General features: G+C 45.6%; 1 protein-coding gene across 1 annotated transcript in view; it reads left to right on the plus strand.

Annotated features, from left to right (window-relative positions):
• LOC134531475 (ankyrin repeat domain-containing protein 6-like) overlaps window positions 1-22382 on the plus strand; it is a 34650-nt gene extending 12268 nt beyond the window's left edge. The window contains exons 2-5 of the mRNA XM_063367188.1: window positions 2396-2729; window positions 12845-13026; window positions 16416-16641; window positions 21027-22382. Of these exons, the coding sequence (XP_063223258.1) occupies window positions 2396-2729; window positions 12845-13026; window positions 16416-16641; window positions 21027-21200 (916 nt within the window). The 3' untranslated portion in view covers window positions 21201-22382. The remainder of the gene's footprint in view (window positions 1-2395; window positions 2730-12844; window positions 13027-16415; window positions 16642-21026) is intronic.
• Window positions 22383-23257: the final 875 nt, after the last annotated feature.

The following is a 23257-nucleotide window of genomic DNA, read 5'->3' on the forward strand; positions in this document are numbered from 1 at the left end:
ACAGCAAAGGGTTAAAAAAACAAGGGTTGGAGAACAAAAATAATCATAACTCCTTTCGTAGGCACAACATCGAATTCGTATGATTTGCGTATTAATCTTATAATTTTTATCTAAAACTTTGTCTGAAACAATTTTTCATTAGATGAACCATTGCTTCAAGGGGTTAAAAAAATAAGAGGTAGTATTAAAAATAAAATAATAATTTACGTACCATGTATGCTGTTAGATCCACTCTGTTTTATTGTAAAACCTTATATTATTATCTACAATTTTTGTCTGAAATTATTTTTCATATGACCAATCATTACTGCAAGAGGTGGAAAATAACAGGGGTTGAAAGAAAAAAATATTCTAAACTCCCTTAATATGCTCACTATTAAATCCGTTCAAATTGTTTGAAACCATATAAATATTATATAGAACTTTATTCTGGAATAATTTTTTATACGACCAACCATAATTGCAAGGAGTGGATAAAACAAGGGTTGGAAGAAAAAAAAAAGTATAACTTCTTAGAAAGGACACAACCGAATCCGTTCCGGTTTTTAGTAAAACTTATAATTTTTATCTAAAACTTTTGACTGAAACAATTTTAATAAGATGAGCCATTGTTGCAGGGTGTTGAAAAAAACAACGGATGAATTTAAAAATATTCATAATTTCCATACAATTTACACTATCAAATTCGTTATAATTTATTGTAAAACTTCTGCCTCAAATAATTTTTATACGACCTACAATAACTGCAAGGGGTTGAATAAACAGGGGTTGAACAACAAAATATTCATAACTCCCTTGTAAGCATCCATTCAATTCGTTTTTAAATCTTATAAATTTATCTAAAACCTTTTTCTGAAACAATTTTTGAAATACAAACCTTTATTGCATGGGGTTGAAAAAACTCGGGGTTGGAATGAGGAAATAAATAAAGCTTCCCTACCCGGTACACTATTGAATCCATTCTTATTTAAAGTTAACTGTCTAAATATTAACTAAAACTATTGTTAAATAAATTTTTGTGTACCCAACCATTACTGCAAGGGGTGGAAATAACAAGGTATACTATCATATCCGTTATAATTTATTGTATGAATCCTAAACTTCATCTAAAACTTTGGCTGAAACAATTTTTGGTGAAACAAATTATTACCGTAATACCTTTTTCATATTGTCAAATTAATTATAATTTATTTTAAACCATCTTAATATTATCTTTAACCTTGGTGAAAAGCATATGACGACGTTATTAGTGCAAGGGATAAAAAAAAATGTAATTGAAGGTCAAACAAATTTAATAATTACCTTAGTTAGTTGGTATATAATATTAAATTTGTTTTAAGCTATTCAATAATGAGTTCTCAACTATTTAATGCTAGATACATTGAGTTAAAAATATTTGTAATATTTTCACTTCATGGAAAATGAGCATTTATTTAAACAATCGTTTTGTAATATTGGAGAGCATAAATATGTTTTGTACATTAAGTTCTTACAATGTTCAAGAAGTTTATAAAAGTTTAAAAAATATTTCCAGAATAAATAGGTACTACTTCGAAATTTACCTACGCCTATAGGCTGTTCGGAAATGGATTTTTTTAAAAATTACCTACACATAAAATAGCTACCTTCGTTTTGTAAATACCCAAGTGTTCCAGATATGGTAAACAGCATTTTCATAATGATCGCAATAAAATAACAAGTTTAGGTGTTGTATGTCATTAGAGGTGATGGACGGCAGCATGAATTTCCATTCCACATGACTGCGAAATGTGTAGGCTTTTATATATCATTAATTATAATGACTAGAGACAAGAAAAATTTGCGAGTTCAATGACCTCCAGGATAGACTCCACTATCTTCTACACACTCGGGCAAATGAGGGTGTTCATTGGCTGCTGACTTGTGAGTCGTCTCGACTGGGCGGCCTGTGATTCGACACTTCCACAAGTGAGGGTCTATGATTGGCCCTCATTACTCCAGATTAACAGTGAACCAGTGGCAGTAGCAGCACTAAGGTACGTGTAATTATTTGAATTGTAGCATTTTCACGAAATGAATACACTAAATTTTGAGGTCTCTAATAATTAGAGACCGGAAAAAATTCGCGGGTTACATTTCATGATATGCTGTAATCCAAACAACTGTATCTTTATATTGATTCCGTGATTGACTCACAGTTCATCTGAAGGACTTTTGAGCCAATGAAAAAAACCTTCAACCAAAAAAAAAAGTATCGAATCGCAATCGTCCCAGTTGACAGGTGACACGAGTCAGTAGCCAATGAGCAGGCGGCACTCGCCCGAGTGTGTAGGGGATTGTGGAGTCTATCCTGGAGGTGGTCCGGTCTCTACTGATAATGACGTGGAAGGTATGGAACACTGGTGGCTTGGGGCAGGGCGCTGTGCGCGAGCGGCTGCGACGTGGACTGCCGCACGGCACGCGGCGAGACGGCGCTGCACCTGGTGGTGACGGGCAGCCGCGCGCGAGACCCCCTGCCCCTGGTGCGCGCGCTGCTGGAGGCGGGGTGCGACCCCTCGGCCCGGGAGAAGCTGCACGGCCGCTCCCCCCTCCACGTGCTGGCCGCGGCCCAGCCCCTGCGCGGCGGAGCGCTCGAGGCCTTCAGCCTGCTGGCCGCCGCCTGCCCCTGCCTGGACCTGAGGGACCACCGCCTGCGCACTCCGCTGCACCGCCTGGCCGCCGCCGGCTGTGTCTCCCCGGAGCCCTTCCAGGTGACGCTGCTGGCCGCCACACAGTCTTTACTAGAGGCCTGAAAGATTCGCGGATTCATTTCGTGACATGCTACGATTCAAATAATTATACCTTAGTGCTGCTCCTGCCATTGGTCCACTGTTAATCTGGAGTAATGAGGGCCAATTAGTAGGGACACCTGTATTTCGTGATTTCATTTCATGTCAAGGTTGACGTCAGCCGGGGCTACGCCCCATGAGCCTAGTCAGTCTCCGTTTCCTCAACATTCCTCTCCCCTTCCCCGGAATTTGTACCGCCATGTACGTAGTCGTGTGTTTGAATTGCGCGCCACGAACTACCACAAGAGGGCGCTTAGAAGCAGTGCGGCGATCCCTAAAATTGCTATGTTAATATTAATTGTAAGCCTTTTTGTTGTTTTCATCCATCTTCGCCCCAGTGCTGTGTAGTTTACTTGTGTTTCTTTAATTTAAATAAGTTACCTTAAATAACTATAGACGTTGCCCGGGCGGACCCGAACAGGCACGGACTTGGACGAGGATAGGAATGCTTTTATATGAATTATCATTAAATAAGTAAATAGTAACAAACTTTCCATTGTCAGTAATTTTTATATATTTTTAATGTTTATCTGTAATTTACTCAACTTTCGCCGGGGCACGGAGTCGTAGAATACAGTAACGGTAATTGTGTTGGCGCGAAGGGCGCCATGTTGCCACCTGCGAGCGATGAGCTCAGCCCAGTCCATCTTCATCACTGACCGAGAGCAGACGCGCCAGCACCCCGGGGACCTCAACCTTTGTTCTGCACTGACCAAGTAATTCTGTCTCGTTAAGTGTTTCTGAATCTCTTTCGCTCGTCATCCTCGGGGCAGCTCTCGGCCAGCGGGCTGTTTAATTAATTAATTGTCTCAGTCGAGTTTTTCATCACCGTGTAATAAGTATACTTTGCAGTATGGCCACGTGTGTGGACCATGCCCTCACCTAAACCGATTCGTGCCTCAGGCTTTTTAACCGTGTAATGTGTAACGTGTAACGGGCGTGTAGAGAGACGTGTTAGTGAAATTAAATCTGGAGAATAAATATAAAGTGAGTACTTATTTAATCACGTGGTGAGTGAGTCTAGGAGTGTGGCGTGCCCGACGCCTAGAGCGGGCCAGGTCTGGGTAGCTAGGATAGAAAGGGCTGGTAACTCGTCCCCACTTGGGCTACGTCACGCCCTGAGTGAGAGACTCCGCCGGGTCCACGTGCCCTTCCACGTGGTGGCGCCCATAGTTAACATCTCGAAATCACCGGCAATGCGCGATCAGCCCTCAAATGGCGCCCAAGAGCGTGGGGCGAGTTACATCTTCCGCGAAAACCAGACCTGTACGAGCGTGTGAGATAGGCGGTTGTTACGCGGAGCGCGCGGAACTAAAGTTCGCGCTGGAACTATTGTTCGCGCGGAGCGTATAGCGGGACTCTGGCGCGCCGGCCACGTGACCAGCCGGGCGCGCGCTTCCAGGAATTCGCTGCGAGCAGCCAGGTGGCCGCATTCCTCGCGACAACAGCAGCCGGGCCAGGTCAGTGTGTGTGTGTACCGCCATCCGCGTCGCGTCGCGTAGCGAAGGGAAGAGGGGCAATCGACCGGCCTCACCACCACACGACCATGTCGGACAACCACGGACTTGACAAAAATCCGGGCGCGATTAAGGCAAGTGAGTTGTTTCAAAAGAATAGCTTATATTGTGTTATGTGCGCGCGACCGCGCCAGGTGAGCGGGACGGCGATTTCTTCGTGGACGGACACGTGCGTGTGCGTAGGACAGTATGAAGCGCAGCCGAACCACGAGCAGGCAGAACGGGCGGATCAGTTTGAGGCGGGACATGGGAAGTGCACGGATGCGGAGTGTGAGGGCAAGACGCGGGAGGGAGGCTGGTGCCGGAACTGTCGCGCGTTCAAGCACACGGCGTGTCTCGCGAAGTCCGAAATAATCTCCTTTCAAGACGGGTGGTACACGTGCCAGTGGTGCCACCACGTGAGAATAGCGGGCCCGTCAGGCCGCAGCCCGGTGAGAGACGCCGCCGACACACCACGGAGCAGGGTACCTCTCATAGGACACGTGGAGCTACCGGAATTTGCGGGCAGAACCAGCGACGATCCGCGGAGATTTGTACACGCGTGTCGGGAACGCCTGAATCGCTACGGAGTGCCGGAGTGTGAGTGGGCGAACAGGGTGAGCACCGCGCTCAAAGGCGACGCCAAGACGTGGTGGCAGATCGTCCAGGAGTATGACATGCCGTGGACCGAGTTCGCGAGATTGTTCGAGGCCAGATTCGCGGACGTGAAGACAGAGATGAGAGTGCGGACGGAGCTGTATTGTCTCGAGCAAGGCGCGACGGAGGCGGCGGAGGCGTTTATCATGAAAAAAATACGTCTGTACAAGCGGCTGTTTCCCGGAGAAGAACCTACCGGAGTGCTGGAGCGGGTAGTTGAGCTGATGCGCCCGGAATTTCGCCCGTATTTACGCCCGATGACGCGGCGTCCGGCAGAGGAGTTCGTCCAACAGGCGCGCGTCTTAGAGCAGGACCTACGAGCTGTCAGACCGACCAGGATCCACGCCACCCTGAGCACCAAGCAGGAAGACACGACGCCCGCCGACACCAAGGCGCTGGTGCCCTACACGGCGCCCACCCGAGACCAAGCTAGGCGCGACGAACCCGGACCGAGCGGCCACGCGCAGCTGACATGGCGGAGACGGACTACCGGCGGCAGCCCACCACCTCAGTGCCACACGTGTCCACCAGGCACGTTCCATTGGCACGAGAACTGCCCGGTGAGGAACAAGTTCCGGCCTGACTTCGCGGCGCAGCAGCCGTCGGGAAACGGACGGCAGGGGGCGGCGCGCTAAGACAGCCCACCTCCCCCGCCTCACCTAACAACAACAGACCTACGGCGGCGGGGCCTCTCCTGGGTCACGTGGGAGCGGCGGAGGCCGACCTGTTGCGCATTCCGGTGGTTGTCAACGGGCGCGCAGTCCACGCGCTTGTTGACACCGCCGCCAGCCACAACTGTGTGGCGGCACGCGTGATTGGCCGTGACAACTTCGAGTACCACCCGGGCCAACTCCAGCTGGCTACCACGGGGGACGCCTGCTACACCCAGGGCGTCGCGACGCTGGAGGTGGACGTGCGGGACCAACGGTCCGTCACGACGGCGCTGGTGGTGGAGCAGTTACGTGATGACGTCATTCTGGGGCTACCCTGGCTCTACGAGCAGCACGCAGCCATCGACATCCGGGCCGGCTGCGTCCACGTCGGCACCCAGGGGCGGCGGACCATCCACGGGCTGGGTAAGCCTACTCCACCAGCAGTAAACCAGGTCAGTCTCGACGAGTTCCAGCACGGAGTTCCCCCCGAGTTTCGTGCTACCATCCAGCAGGTCCTCGATCATCAGTGTAATGTGTTTGCGTCCGCGGACCCGCTGAAACGTACCACCATAGCTGAGCATGCCATCCCGACCCATCCTCACGAGCCAATGTTTATCCCACCCGGTAGCTACGGCCACGTTGGTAAACAGACCATCCTAGACCAGGTTCAGGACATGTTGCATGACGGGATAATTGAGCCTAGCGAAAGTCCGTATAATTTCCAGGTCGTGTTGGCAGAAAAAAAAGACGGGAAACTACGCTTCTGTGTCAATTTCAAACCTATCAATAGAGTGACAATTAATGCCCCACCCCCCCTGCTGAACATGGCCGACACACTTTCAGGCCTGGGTAACGCCAAGATATTTTCTTCCCTCGACCTAAAATCTGGGTATTGGCAGGTGCCGATACGTCCGGCGGACCGACCCAAGACGGCGTTCACAGCCCCAGACGGGCGGAGATTTCAGTTTTGCGCGATGCCATTCGGCCTACAGGACGCCCCCGCTACCTTCCAAGGGATGATGACACGGGTCTTAGACAACTACTCGGGCAAGTTTGCGGCCGCGTATCTGGACGACATAATTGTTTGGTCTCAGACGTGGGAAGAACATGCGCATCATTTAGCATTAGTCTTGGAACGCCTGGCGAGCCATGGTCTGACATGCAATCGCGAAAAATGCCACCTGGGGACCACAGAACTAGATTTCCTGGGCTTAGTGGTTAACGCGGACGGAAACCGACCCACGGAAAAACAGCTGAGTGTAATTATCAACAAGGAGCCCCCACGCACGCGCAAGCAACTGCAAAAGTTCTTGGGGCTAGCTAACTGGCTGCGAGCCTTCGTCCCAGAGTTCTCGGTAGTAGCGGCGCCGATGACAGAACAGCTGTCACCCAAACGTCCGTTCAGGTGGACCGTGGAAGCCCAGAACGCTTTTGACGAGCTAAAACGCAGATTTCAACAGTGCCACTTACTCGCGCGGCTGGACCCAGGCAGACCCCTGATCGTACAAACAGACGCGAGCGAGAAGGGCATCGGGGCCATCCTGTTACAACTCGGCGACGACGGCGAGCCTCGGGTGATTGAATATGCAAGCGCCAAGTTCGGCGACGTCGAGCAGCGGTATAGCGTGAACGAGCGTGAGTGTCTAGGCGTAGTTTGGGCCCTCAGACGCTACCGCCCACACCTGGAGGGGCAGAAATTCGTACTGAGAACTGACAGCCAATGTCTCAAATGGCTGGCCACGATGCAGGGGCGACGTTCGAAGCTGACGCGTTGGGCCATGCTTCTACAGGCCTTAGATTTCGAAGTCGAGCATGTACCGGGAAAACAGAACGAACTAGCGGACGAGCTGTCGCGAGATCCGGACGTCACCGTCACAGCCTGTGACGATGCGGAGTGGGAGGAGCTTTTGCCACCACCCAGCGGGCGCATACCCAGGACCCCGCGCACCCCGACAACCCAAGCCGCATTGTGTGCCCTAAACCTTAACGTCACACCGACATTACCGCCAGGCGCGGAGCTTGATGACTTAGACGCCTACGTGCGAGCGGCCCAACTCACGGACACAGACACACAGGAGATCGTGCGCCGTTGCGGGAGCGGAGAATGTGAAGGCTACCGTGTATTGGACGGGACACTGCAGGCGCGACCTAAGGGGACAGCTGGCCAATGGCGGACGTTCGCGCCAGCCGCCACCCGCCGGGAGGTGTTTGACATGTATCACGTGAACAGGCTAGCCGGACACCCCGGCGCAGACCAGACGCGACGCGATCTGCGGGAACAGTTCTACTGGCCAGGGGTAAACAAGTTTGTACGGGACTGCGTGAGGAGATGTAAACATTGCCAGAGGCACAAGGCGCGCCGCACCGACGGGACAGCCCAGCAGGTACCCAGGCAGCCCACCGAGCCATTCCATACAGTCGCCATAGACCTAATGGGACCATATCCCCGCACGCCCCGAGGGAAAAGATTTTTGTTGGTGGTGACAGACTGCTACACGCGTTGGGTGGAGGCCTACCCCCTGGCGAACATCCGCGCCGGCACCATTGCACCCAGCCTGGAAACTGAGTTTTTTCCTAGGTGGGGGTACCCCCGGGTCCTGTTGTCGGACAATGCCACCCAATTTGTCGGGCGCCGGTGGGCGCAGCTGGGGAGAAAATGGCGGGTAATCCTACACACCACCCCCGTGTACCACCCCCGCGCGAACCCCACGGAACGACGCAACCAAGAGGTGAAGGTTCAACTGCGGTTGAGGCTCGCGGATGACCACGCCCAATGGGACACGCACATCCCGGACGTTCTGTACTGCATCCGGCGACGGGTGAACGCGGCAACCGGCGAAACACCAGCCACCATGGTCCAGGGGCGGAACCTCACCCTCCCCGGGGAATATCACGTGCGGCAACAACAAACGGACCCGGACGTAGAGAGCCCCGAAGGACGCCTGAGGCGATTGGCCGAGACGCACGATAGGGCGCGACGTAACCAGGCAGCTTACCAAGCACAACGCACACCCGAGACGACCCGCCCGCCCCCTGAACTGAAACCAGGCCAGCTGGTTTACGCGAGGCTCCACCCCCTCTCCTCCGGCCGACGCAACTTCTGCGCCGGCCTGGCGCCAAAGTGGTTTGGCCCGGTGGCGGTGGTCAAGGCGGGGCCCACGGCGGTCGTGATAAAGTTACCCTCAGGCCGGGCCGCGAAATATCACCGGGACGATGTGCGCTTGGCACAGGAAGAGACGGAGGCGGCGGACGAGGCGGAGACGGGGCAGGAAGAGACGGAGGCGGCGGACGGGGCGGAAGAGACGGAAACGAGACGTGACGGAGCAGGGACGCGGCAGGAAGAGACGGAGGCGGCGGACGAGGCGGAGACGGGGCAGGAAGAGACGGAGGCGGCGGGCGGGGCGGAAGAGACGGGAACGAGACGTGACGGAGCAGGGACGCGGCAGAGAGAGACGGAGGCGGCGGACGAGACAGACGGGAGGGCGGCCGCACAGCTGGTCACGTCCACCCCAACAGACGGGGACGGGTTCAGAGGCTTCCCGGACCTGGGGGCGGGACAGGCGACGCCCCTCGCAGTCACAGATGTCCGGCCGAGGCGGCTGTTCGAAGACTCGGGGAGTGACGTCTCGCCTTTCAGGGGATTTCTCAGGGACATGCCCGGAGTGACGGAGGGCCAGTCGACATCCCAACCACTGATAAGGTGGCCGGAGGAAGTAGAGAGTAGGCCGGGTTCGCCGGACGAGCCATTATGGCCGCTGCATTACTCGTTGGCAGACTCCACGTTCAGGGTGACAGTAACCGAACCGCAGGAAGACGAAACACCGCGGGAAGAGAGGGGAGACCGGGCGTCACAAGACCCAGTTCCGGCTCCGCGATACACGCTACGACCCCGAGGGATCGCGAGGAAGCACAGCTGTTGTTGATAAGGGGGCGACCACGCCCACAGGCGACCCAGCGGAAACGTCGACATGACCGGCTATTCGAGGGGGGGGGCAATTGACGTCAGCCGGGGCTACGCCCCATGAGCCTAGTCAGTCTCCGTTTCCTCAACATTCCTCTCCCCTTCCCCGGCATTTGTACCGCCATGTACGTAGTCGTGTGTTTGAATTGCGCGCCACGAACTACCACAAGAGGGCGCTTAGAAGCAGTGCGGCGATCCCTAAAATTGCTATGTTAATATTAATTGTAAGCCTTTTTGTTGTTTTCATCCATCTTCGCCCCAGTGCTGTGTAGTTTACTTGTGTTTCTTTAATTTAAATAAGTTACCTTAAATAACTATAGACGTTGCCCGGGCGGACCCGAACAGGCACGGACTTGGACGAGGATAGGAATGCTTTTATATGAATTATCATTAAATAAGTAAATAGTAACAAACTTTCCATTGTCAGTAATTTTTATATATTTTTAATGTTTATCTGTAATTTACTCAACTTTCGCCGGGGCACGGAGTCGTAGAATACAGTAACGGTAATTGTGTTGGCGCGAAGGGCGCCATGTTGCCACCTGCGAGCGATGAGCTCAGCCCAGTCCATCTTCATCACTGACCGAGAGCAGACGCGCCAGCACCCCGGGGACCTCAACCTTTGTTCTGCACTGACCAAGTAATTCTGTCTCGTTAAGTGTTTCTGAATCTCTTTCGCTCGTCATCCTCGGGGCAGCTCTCGGCCAGCGGGCTGTTTAATTAATTAATTGTCTCAGTCGAGTTTTTCATCACCGTGTAATAAGTATACTTTGCAGTATGGCCACGTGTGTGGACCATGCCCTCACCTAAACCGATTCGTGCCTCAGGCTTTTTAACCGTGTAATGTGTAACGTGTAACGGGCGTGTAGAGAGACGTGTTAGTGAAATTAAATCTGGAGAATAAATATAAAGTGAGTACTTATTTAATCACGTGGTGAGTGAGTCTAGGAGTGTGGCGTGCCCGACGCCTAGAGCGGGCCAGGTCTGGGTAGCTAGGATAGAAAGGGCTGGTAACTCGTCCCCACTTGGGCTACGTCACGCCCTGAGTGAGAGACTCCGCCGGGTCCACGTGCCCTTCCACGTGGTGGCGCCCATAGTTAACATCTCGAAATCACCGGCAATGCGCGATCAGCCCTCAAGGTAATTCACAAAACACTGTAGCTTTTTCTAAGAGTCATGGCACATTGTGAGGGTGCAGCAGTACGGTGACCACATTCTCATTGGCCCCGTCAAGAGCGGGACGACACCTCTCACCGACCTCAGCCAATAACCACAGGAGAAAAGCTACAGTATTTTGTGAAATACCTTGACACGAAACGTATTCGCGAAATACAGGTGTCCCTACCAATTAGAGATCCTCACTTGTAGAAGTGTCGAATCACAGGCTGCCCAGTCGAGACGACTCACAAGTCAACAGCCAATGAACAGTTGGAATTTGCCCGAGTGTGTAGAGGATAGTGGAGTCTATCCTGGAGGTCATTGAACCCGCGAATTTTTCCGGTCTCTAATAATTACATATTTATTGAGGCTGTAACAAATGACGTAGATGTAGGCATTTTTCGCGAATAAATCTGAACGCCTATTAGACTGCAACAAGGTATGTCCGCACCAGCGGTTTCTTCCTTGTGATTGGCGGTCGTCTGTGAGAGAGGTTGTTGCCTTATTTGACCTGGCCACTCAGAAAGCGTTTGCTTCCGCACTCAACTACTGTTATTGGTGTTGTAACAATCAACGTGGAACTGAAAGAAACTCACCCAATCACGAAACTCAGATGATGATACAGTGTTTTAACTTTTCTCTAAATCTATGTAGGTAATATGCCAAATGATTAATTGAAATGGTTCTAAGTCAGAAGTTAAGAGCCAAACAATTTTATTATATCAATTATGTTTTCTGCACCTTACATTTCCAGATATCATTTAGATATTCGTCTTGTCTCAGCCACATTTGTTGGTGGAGACAATCTGCTTCCAGAAGTGGTTCAGTGTTTCAGTTTTAGATGTGAATGTGGCATCTATTTGAAGGTTTGTAGAGCACTTTCTAGGCTCTGATAAGTAATATTTATTTTAATTTTTAAATATAATTATATTAGTTCAAATAAACACGTTAAACCTCAAAATAACTTAATATTCATATTTATAAAGATGATATTCCCATCATTTATAAAATCTGTTGCCCATTAGAGGACAATAACTTTCCTTAGAGCACTAAAATTTACTTTTCTGTATTGCAAGTCATTGGAACTTTTCACACTTCGCACTCAAATTATATTGAACTAAATTAATAAAGTGCAAAGCTATGAGATGTAAAAACATTGTGTATTTAGGCTGTTTCAGTGGGTTAGTACCTCTCTCTCCGACCCCCTTTATGAATGTAATGTAAGTATGTAAATAAAATAATCATCACAAGGGAAGTGGAACCTAAAGCAGGGTGTAAGTTCGAAGCTCTGCTAATACTGTAATGACACACCTCTCAAACTATTAAGGGCCCAGAGTGACGTCTGTAGTGACGAAACCAGAAAATCGTCATATGCTTTATGTTTTATTTACACTTAAAGAAGTGTCTGTGTAACTTAAAATATCATATTATATATTGAATTAATGTACAGTGATTTAAGATTGATTTATTAAATAACTTGAACATCTAGTGTTATAGATGAAGAATGAACTTGTTGGGGGCGCCACCAGACAGTGGGACACTGTTTTCCGGCCCGCCACCTCCCCTCCTGTGTCTGCTCCCTTTTAGGGTGGAATAGCAGTCGACTTACAGATCTTACTAATCCAGAGCCCAACATCTGGACTAGACTCGGAAAACAGGTCCCCTCCGCTCTGTCCGACCAGTGGACCGCCAACTGCCTACGCGAGTCAGTGGACAGAGTTTCACAGGAAGTTAGCTGAAGGTTTCCGCCACCCGGCGGGCACAGACCCCAACACAGGGGAAGCCTTCTTCTCACAGCCGAGAGAGCCAAACGACCGATCGCGCATCTTTGGTTATTTTTTTGTTCATTGTAAATATTTTTAATGTAGCAATACTTACCTAATATAACCAACCATCCACAATGTTTTAAAGTATTTATTATAATGTAGCTAACCTATCCTAATCGACCGCAAAATTTAATGCCACACCGGTTTATACAATGAGATAGAACGGAAGAAAAAAGCGAACATGAACTTGGGGGAACTTCGGGTGTGGCTCTCTCGTCTGTGAAATGAAGGCTTCCCCCAAGACAGTGGGACGGTGGGCCAGAGCCAGTGTTGCCAACTGCGGCAGGTGTTGCTGCGGCGCGGGGCGGACCCCAGCCTGCAGAACGACCGCGGGGAGACGGCCCTGCAAGAGGCCCTGGAGAGGGACGCCCCCGAGGGGTTGGAGGTACAGCTGCTGCTGATAGCCGCCGGCACGGATCTGGCGGCCAGCACCGTCTACCGCGAGACGGCCCTCCACATAGCGGCCAGGTACCTGTAGAGGAGTCCAAGTGTGTTGATTGTGTCCTTGTTTCCTGTTTCGTCAAGGGATCATGGCCATGGTTGGCCCTGGAATTTGCAAGGCCCTGAGCTACTTACTTTTTTACTTTTATAATGGCCCTTCCCCAAAACAAATATGAAAAACCAACAAAAAAAAATTTATAAACTTAAATTTTGATAATGGTTTTGCTAATTTATTTTAAGAAATATTTATATTCTTTGCTGATAAATTATCCTCGGGTTAGTTTTATAAATGCTTACAGTCTATTCTGGTGTAATCGTGTAATTTTACGTAGGTATCATTGAAATATTTGAGATTTTCTAATACAAAATCATGAAATGTAATATATTGACTAGCACTTTAATTTACGTGCTAATGTTCCTTTTCCATTAATGCCCATATTTAAAAAATAAAACTAGACAAACAAGTACGTAATATCAGAATTAAAAACATCAATGCGGGGCTGGGCTTGCCTGCCCTGACCACAGGAGCTGCCACTACACAGAAAACTATCCGAAAGCTTAAGGCACTGTCTCACACACCATGTAGATTTTTTTAATTTTTTTGCCATTCATTTTTTCTAAGGGCTATTTATAAAAATTTAACTTGATACCTCTATTACATTTGTTATTCTACCACAATTATATTAATCAGATATTCACTAAGTGCATGAGTGTAAAAAGTTGCCCGAGTCTTTGTAATTTACATTATGTTCACTCCTTTTTACACCTGTTATGATACACTCAGTGAATATTTGTAGAAAATATTTATGGTAAAAACCAGTGAAAGGGAGGTATAGATTTAAATTTTTAGAAATAGCCCTCAGAAAAAACTGACATAAAATTAAAAAACCAAAATGGCGTGAGACTGAGTCTAAAAAGTAGTGGCATAAAGATACTAGTCAGACCACTGACCAAGCAAAATTATTATTTTAATTTCACACAGTCTCATTATAATAGTGAATGAGTGTTTTTATATTTGATGATTAAAAATTGTGGAAGAAAGGTTTAAGTTGATAATTTTACACTCAATTAAAAAATGTAATCAAATTTACAGTGACTACATAAATTAGGTAGAATAGTTAATTTTTTTCAAAACCTTGCACACTATGCTAAAAAATAAAACTTTATATTATTATTTTTCCAATTTAAATTTAATTTTTTTGAAGTCATACATACTTTGCATATGTAAACTGACCAACTGACGAATAGGCAAAATGACTGTGAACCAAAAGTACGAAGTTCAGTTTCTGTTTGCTAAATTTTGTAATTCCTATTCCACTGCATAAGGTGTGCTGGTTTGGGGTGAAAATGAATTTTGCCTTTAAAAATGTTTTTTGGCATGAATTGGCTGCTTGAGAATACTTGTAGCGTAGGTTACCTTTGAACTTTGAAGCACTATAACATTTTCACAATGTTTTAACTCTTGTAAAAAATATTTTTTTACATAAACTAAATTAATACAAAATTTTAAATATGCATGTATTTCTTGAAATATAATTTTTTATGTTATTAATGATTTAATACTATTCATGGGACTTCATTAAATAGAAGAAATAGAAATTAAATGGGAAAAAATGATTATACCCTATTTCATTATGATTTAATACAGAGACTATTTATGTTAAACTGTTAAAAAAAACGGGTGTCTCTTATGGAAAATCAGCAGCCACACTTGCCAATACAACAATGCATGCAAAGCAAACTCAGAGTGAAGTCAGTTGCAATCAGTTTAAACACTACACCAACCAAAAATTTAATACAGTTATTTTTACTCAATGTTACATGAGAGAACACTGCGATACGTTGATGTCTTACGTGTCCTTGCACGCCCGTTACTGCACGCACATGTACTGCGTGAGCACACACGGACCCGGTGGCGTGAGACACGCTCTCTCAAGGCCAAGCGCGGCTCCAGAAGGGGGGTGGTGGGGGCGATAGCCCCTCCCGAGACCAATTTTATTGATTAGCGTATATTTATGTTTACTTAAATATTTAATTTCATATGTTAAACTTTTATCTCATCAAAAGTTGCATGGAGCTACTAACGTTCTGTATTTGAAACCTGTAATTTGTAAATAATATTCCAAAGGCCAATATCTGACCACTTTCATTTTTTTGCAACTACATCCTTCCTTTGTGCGATAGCCCCTCCCAAAAAGTCATCCTGAAGCCGCCATTGCTCAAGGCGTGATGTGACCTGTGTTGAGACGGGACTCGAACTGTCCCATAACAGCTAACTCGATCCTCCTGACCTGACTGCTCTGTGCGTCCCACATGCCAGGTGGTCCACTCGTGGTAAAGTACTTGAAGCACTTCTTGGTGAACACATTTCATTCGCCAGAACAAACTACACGAGCCGTATGCATTTGATAGTTAACTGTCGAAACTCCTCGCGGCACAAACTAGTATATACATTGTGGTCTGTCATCCTCGTGGTTCGCACAGTTCTTCACGGTTATGTCAAAGATCCTTACGAAGGTTAACGATAATTAAATGAGCAGTCTGCCTCCTGAGGCAAGCCCCGAGGATACTAAGAAAGCGAGTGAGATTAATTAAACGTTGGAAACAGAATTATTCATCAACGATAACAAAGGTGCTGGCTCGTCCTTCCTCAGACTGAGCAGGTTGTAAGAAGATGATCACTGACTAGAACCCTTACCGCCTTGTTGATGACCATTACCAGTTTACTGTGCCGTTTAATGTAAAAAAAAAATAAGACATTAACCTTTCATGTAATTAAAATATTTAAGTTTCGTTAACGAACCTTTTGCAATGACTGTTTTTAATTTTATATTTTTTTAAAATTGTATTGGTGCTCAGGGGTGCATTCGGAAATGTTTTAAGTCCACCTGGAGACAAAAGAGTCGGTAAAGTAAGTTATTTAAAAAAGTGGTCGATGAATGTTACATTGCCAATGTTCCAAAAGAATCATCACTGACCCTGCATCGTGCGCACAGCACTTCACGACACTGGCGCATGGTCGCGCTTGTTACGGTCGCACGCAATCAGATGATTGGGAGGGGGGGGGGGAAGAGGGTGGTCGATGGACTAGCACGGGCTTATGTGCAACCCAAGTTTTAAGTTTTGATGTCAAGGTCAACCTTTAGTTAAATGTATAGCAGAAGGCACATTCAACGTTGAATTAATGCAAGCGTCGATCACGTGTGACTGTCAGACTGTCAAAAATTTTTACATTTTTTAAATTTTAAACCAAACCTTACTCTAATGTAGTAAATAAACTAAAAGAAACGTTTCGGTGGCCAGCCATTATCAGCGCAGAACGTTAAACAAGGTGTTAAGTCATGTTCTCGGTGCACAAATCTGGCTGTGTTCGCGCACGCGGGCAGTGAAGTGTGTGATGGCAATGCGCGCGGCAGGAAGAACCGCGCGGCGGTGGCGGCGGCGCTGCTGCAGCGAGGGGCCCCCGCGGACGCCCGCGACCTGCACGGCAACACGGCGCTGCACCAGGCCGCGGGGCGCGGCTACCTGGAGGTGGTGCGCTGCCTGCTGGCGGGACCGGGCCTCGACCTGAACGCTGCCAACCGCGACGGCCTCACGGCGCTGCACGTCGCCGTCGACAGCGGCTTCATCGCCGTCGTGCAGGTGAGGTGTCGGCCCGCCGTGCTCGCTCACAGTGGCGTAGCCAGGATTTGTGTATGGGGGGTGTTAAGAAGCATGCACCCCCCCCCCCCCTCCGGTATTAAAGCGGGTGGTCTGGGGGTGGATTTTAAGGTGTAAAATAGTGCTATTTTAGCAGTTTTCGGTACTTAAATTGAAATATTGTAATGGTAAAATTTTTATTAATTTTAATATGAAATTTGCTTGAGTGATGAATAAGAAATTAATTATAAATTTGGTGCAAAGGAGGGGGGGGGGGTGTTTGAACCCCTAACTTCCCCCCCCCCCCCTGGTATACGCCCCTGCTCGCTCAATTAGATATTGTGACCAGCAAGTAACAACACACGGTTGAGGCAGTTACCAACATGGTAGCATGAGCTTCGCTGGTTCCTCCGAGATGCAACATCTCGTCACTTATACCTAGAGACGTGAAAAATTCGCGGGTTCCATTTCGTGAAATGCTACACTTCAAATAATCATACCTTAGTGCTGCTCCTGCCATTGGTTCACTGTTAATCTGGAGTAATGAGGGCAAATTAGAGACCCTCACTCGTGGAAGCGTCAAATCACAGGCCGCCCAGTCGAGACGACTCACAAGTCAGCAGCCGATGAACAGGTGGCATTTGCCCGAGTGTGTAAAGGATAGTGGAGTCTATCCTGGAGGTCATTGAACCCGCGAATTTTTTCCGGTCTCTAGTTATTGGTGGGACTCGGGCAGTGGCGGATCTTGAGGTTCACTCCATGTTTCAGAATAGCCAGAGAAAAATAATGTCTTAAAATTACTAAATTTGTATTTAATGTACTCACACTACACATAACATCCAACCACCATATTTTTATGATTCTACAAGAAATTCATTAATTATATTAAAATATTTTATTGGTTTCAGAAACAATCATTTTTGTCGGCAATATTAATGTTGCAGACAACTGTGGTTTTGGGGGGGGGGGAGGAGGCACTTGCCCCTGGTGCCCCCCTTGGATCCGCCACTGACCACTGTGCTTGCTACATGTTGTCTCGTGACCCTTTCACTCAGATCGCTAATAACGATAACCCACACTATTTTCATATTCGTATTTACATGTTAATTAATTTTTTATTTAAATGTATTTGTGGACAATTTTTGGTCTGTGTTCCTAGTTAGTGAAGATGTACCTATGTGGTTAAGTGTAAGACAAGGCGGTACGCCTTAGCTTCGCCAATTAAAAAAAGGCAATAAATAAATAAAATAAAGAAATAAGAAACAATAAAACAAAATAACAAAGCCTTGCAATACATGTACAAATTACGGTATGATGGCAAGCAATGAGGTACACCTATAATTGAACATTTTACAACTCAAAAATATAGTGTGTGTAAGAATAGCAGGGCAGAGTTATTGCTTTGATTGGTAATCACATTCATAAATGTGCTTGCTGGGGCACTAAAAAAAAAACATGATGGATCACACCCATGTGAACATTATACACGAGCCCAAAGTCAGCAGCCTTTGTATTGTCTCCATTTCTTTCTTGGTATGCCGTATGAATGAGATGCTACACAAATAATGCAGCAATAGTCCTCTTCTACAACCATAACCCTCCCATTTTTTTTTTGGACAAAACCATTTCACAATTTCAATCAAAATCCATCACTTCCGCCTAACACTCAGAAGTCCAGTTTATAAGAAAGAAAACACTCAATACTATACTTCTAACATCCACAGTGTAATTGGCAAAAATTTTGAATACAAATACCTACTTTTACACATCAAAACACAATACAGTACTATATGTGAAACTGCAAATGTGCTGGTGGCGATGCAACGCTAGGAAACCTGTTCAGACGTGCAAGATGCTTTTCTTACGTATTGTACCTCTCACGGCACTGCAAATAGCGCACAAGTTATTCACATAGAACCACACCCAGCATCCCCGACACTTGAAACGTACATTTAGAAAGAGTTCTCTAGCACATCCATCAGCAAGTCCTCATGTGTCACAGCATCACACTAACAAGGAGAAGGCAGGGTAGCCGGGTCTCAGAATATCTCCACACTTGGCGTAGGGGAAGGTCGAAGGTCACCTCGCGAGTGTTAAGAGCAAGAGACCACCGGGCTAGATGGTGAAACATACCCGAAAAAGTCCCTTTTTTGAAAATTTTAAGCAATGTAGGTAGACAACATTATTCCCTACTCTAGCAAGCCTGTAGCTCACCTGGCAGCGTACTTGGCTAACAACCACTACGTTGCTGAATCAAATCTTACTGCACACAGTTTTTTTTCTCTTTTTGACGTGATAACGTCTTATAAATCGATGAATGCCGGCTGCACGCACGAAAAATTGTCACGTTCCGCCTGAGCCGAGCGTGCAAGAACCGGCCAACCACCGTGCGAGAAAATCTTCTATAATATCAAACAGGTTAAGGTGGGCGTTTTAACTAATTGTTCGTGATTATATTTAAACAAATTATTTAAATTAAATTTGCAAAAACTGTAAATAATATTTGAAAATTAAATGTTTGCAATTTTTCATAATTGTTTTCTTATGGCGTTATCACGTAAAATTATCGTCCGTTAAACCGACTTTACAGACAACCCCATTTTTTTATTTTTCTATTTTCCCTTTATCTTTGCTTCTTAATTTATTTTGAATAAAATATATTGGAATGGATGCATGTTATCTAAATGGGCTGCGTACATTAATGTTATTCTTAACCTCAGTTTGATTGTATGGGACTTATTTTACAGATGATTCACAATATAAGCATTGCAATTTGTTTTTTGTAGCAGATTTTTTTTACTAGATACATATAATTAATAATTAATATTTTTGCCTTACCAACTGTAAAATGGTCTATTTCTTCATCTCAAATGGATACATTTTGTATATGATAATTTTATTAATTATGTTCTAGACTGCCAATGCCAGCTCCCCAAGGAGCAAAGATAGCCCTTGTAAAAGACAGAATATAATACATATAAATAAAAATAACACACTCATATTCTTATACTGCACAATATGCTCCGACATTATCTGGGAAATTGATATCCTTCATGTTCATTTGCCTTCAAGAGGTGACAGGTTTATTCGGTCCCAGGGTGTAAACAACAATGGACGAATACCTTAAAAAATACAAAATGTCTTTGTCACATCATCAAAATTCGTAAAATTGAGAACAAGTTGTATAAAGAATTTTTAGAGAATGTATTGAAGCCGTACGTGATAGAAAAACACACCTCTGGTGTTTTTTTATCGTCAGGTACAAAATTTGATCAAGTATTTGCAGAATTGTGCATTCCTAACTGAAAAAGAATGTGAAATAAATTTGAGAGAAGATTGTATAAAAAATGCAATCGATTTTGCATTCCCCATCCTTCCATAAAATGATTTGGTGTGCGTGGTACCTGCGAAATTATGCGATGAGCGAGAAATTTTTATCAGTGTGAATAATGTTTGTTTTTCCACACAAAAAAACAAACCTTGTAACTACAAGAACTCAACGTTTATACAATATGCTAGGTGTCGTATAACTTAATTGCTTTCCATGTTTTTATGATGAGTACCATACAGGCACTAGTAAAACCCAGTGCAACAAACCGTAGATTAATTTTATTATGTGTGGTAAAATAAGGTAGACACCTTTATTTTTTAATATTGATTTTTAAGTGTACGTTTTAATTTCAATTTGGTATAAATAAAACAGTGTACATACAGTATTTTCTTGTCACAATATTATTTTGTTTCACACCCAAATTTTCATCCAATCCAATTTTTTTTCTTGAAATATACATAAGAAGCAAAGAAAAGGAAAAAAAAAAAAAAGAACCAAGCAGCGAGACTTGATCCAGCAACCTAACGCTTACTATTTCAATTATTTCAATTCAATTAAATTCAATAGGTTTTTATTGTGACAATTTGTACACTTTACAGTTTTGGAATAACAACATGGCACTCCAGCACTCAGTGCTCTTTTACCTAATTTAAGATGACATATATATGTTCATTTCTGATATGGTTATTGTAAAAATATTTTTTGTATTAAAGGGAATTTTAAAAAAAAACCTTTAGCTTACTAGACAAGCACACTGCCGGGTGAGCTACGGGCCAACGTGAGCAGGGAATAATGTTCAGTTTACTGATGTTACTTAAAATTAAAAAAAAAGTGTCTTTCTAGGGTACGCCTCACTATCCAGCCCAGCGGCTTTGTGAACCTAACGATCGAGAGATGACTTTCCCCCACGCCAGGTATAGAGATATCCCAGCCCTAGCCTTGTAGTACGTACGATCTTAACGATCGAGAGATGACTTTCCCCCACGCCAGGTATAGAGATATCCCAGCCCTCGCCTCGTAGGACGCAGACACACACGACGTGCATCGCCGCCCCCAGGTGCTGCTGGCGGCCGAGGGCTGCGACGTGAACGCCCGCACGGCGGCCAGCATGACCGCGCTCGACCTGGCACAGCAGGAGTTCCGCTCGCGCGCACAGCCGGAGATGACGCTGGTGCTGTCCCGCGAGGTGGAGCGGCGGCGCTCGCGCGGCCCGGACGCTCACAGCTCCTGAGGCCGAGCGGCTGGGACTCGGCTGCGAACGGCCACCGACACACACTGAGCGCAGCGCTCAGCAGTGGCCGCGGGGTCCCGAGCAAGACCACACTACCCGCGTCCAGCGAGCGTGCCGTTCGTAGTCGAGACGAGCGTCGAGTTTCATCAAAAATAAGTAGCTTGGCTTCTGGGTCGTAGCCGTGTCCAAGGCGAATAATTCACCAGATGTTTCGGTCGACATTGCAGTCGCCATCGTCAGGGAGCAGTTACACTAGTACTAGTAGGTAACTGCTCCCTGATGATGGCGACTGCAACGTCGACCGAAACATCGGTTAATAATTCGTCAAGGACGCGGCTACAACCCAGAAGCCAAGCTACTTCGGACAATGGCCGTGAAAGCCTGCGATCATTTTTTTTAAAAAAATATATCGGAAAATACGTTTCTTTAATTTGTACAGTTAAGTTTGTCAATCATGCTTAGGAAGGATATTTAAGGTGTCCTCTGATTCTTGTTTTGCTTCAGTGGCCGAATGTATGATCTCATACAAAAAATGTGTGCGCCATCCTTCAAGAAGCTAGACATTTCGTTTTTGAGTTTCTATTCGGCTTCATACTGTCACTACTCTTTAAGGTTTGCCACGCCCACAGTTATTATTTTTAGTTTTTATGTGGCTAATTTCAGATTTTCAAAAAGATTGTTTTGAAAATGAGATCATAGAAGCTATTCTGTATCAAGCTGTGAAAATCCAGAATATGAGCTTCCTGGGAGCGGTAAAGTCACAGTTGGCAAGGCAAAAATATATTATTATTAATATTTTCCACACTTTTGACAAATAGCAGACAACAACTTGCATAAATCTGGTAGCAAAATTTGCTACAAAACACAAATTGTAATGTTTTTATTGTGAAACGTTTGTGAAATAAGTCCCATTCACAATCCAACGTGAGTGGTGAAGAGTTTTAATAAGCAGCTGATTCAGATGACTCGCATGATAATATCTCTGTAAAGCTGGCTTAGCAGGCAATACTCTTGAGTAATACTCATTCAGGAATGTGTTTTTCCACTAACAAACAAGACTTGTACCAGTTTTAAAGAAAATGTTTCATGTTGTAATTAAGACAGTGGCCTAATTCTTGTTATTGGGAGTTTGTATTTTACAGAATGATTTACAATTTGAATAAAAATTGTATTATTTTGTTATTTATTTTGCATTTCTTTCAGTTTTCATATAAATAATAAAAAAAAAACTGCTGTAAGAATTGCTCTAGAATTATTTATTTTTTGTTTTGTTCATTGGTAGGAGGTTATAGTATAGATAATAATATTTACTTCATTGCAATGTAGTAGTGGCTGGATCAATGTTACGAACCTGGGTTCTTTTATCATTCGAGGCAATTTCTATTCCATTGCGAGACTAAAGCTGCTAACTGAAATGTGAGATGGTATATTACCTATAACAGTTTAATTTAGACTAATTACAACAAATAATACATCAAATTGAAGGTAAAATAACCTAGTTTTTCTTAAAAAAATGTTCAATATGTGTATCTTTAGTTATACAGCACACATCCAACCTGAAGTCCAATTCTTCCCACACTTTGGTTAAAAAGTCTGTGTCTTAACTCTGGAAAATCATTGGGTAGCGGCAGAACGTAGACATGATCTTTAATAAAGCCCCACAGGAAAAAAAAAAAAAAATAAAATAAAATTGCATGGCGTTATGTCAGGTGAACATGGAGGCCAGCGAAAAAGATCTGTCGTCTCGACCATTACGACCAATCCAACGGTCAAGGACATTGACAATTAAAATTGAAACAAAATGCATGTTGAACTGAAATTACAGATTCACTCTTAGCAAGTTCCAGAATACAAAACGCTTTACGCTCAGGCATTATTAACAAAGCGGTTCTTGCACATGCGCTTATCTAAAACTGTTTGAGTTGCTCTTTGATTGTGACCTGGAACCAAAACTCCACAACACTTGCAGTTGATACATTCTAGTATGGACATACTGTACAACTAGTCTTCCACTCTTTCACCTCCACGCGACACCTCTTGCATATCTCTGAGGGAGG

This window comes from Bacillus rossius, chromosome 1 (assembly GCF_032445375.1).
Source record: "Bacillus rossius redtenbacheri isolate Brsri chromosome 1, Brsri_v3, whole genome shotgun sequence".
Taxonomy (NCBI): domain Eukaryota; kingdom Metazoa; phylum Arthropoda; class Insecta; order Phasmatodea; family Bacillidae; genus Bacillus; species Bacillus rossius.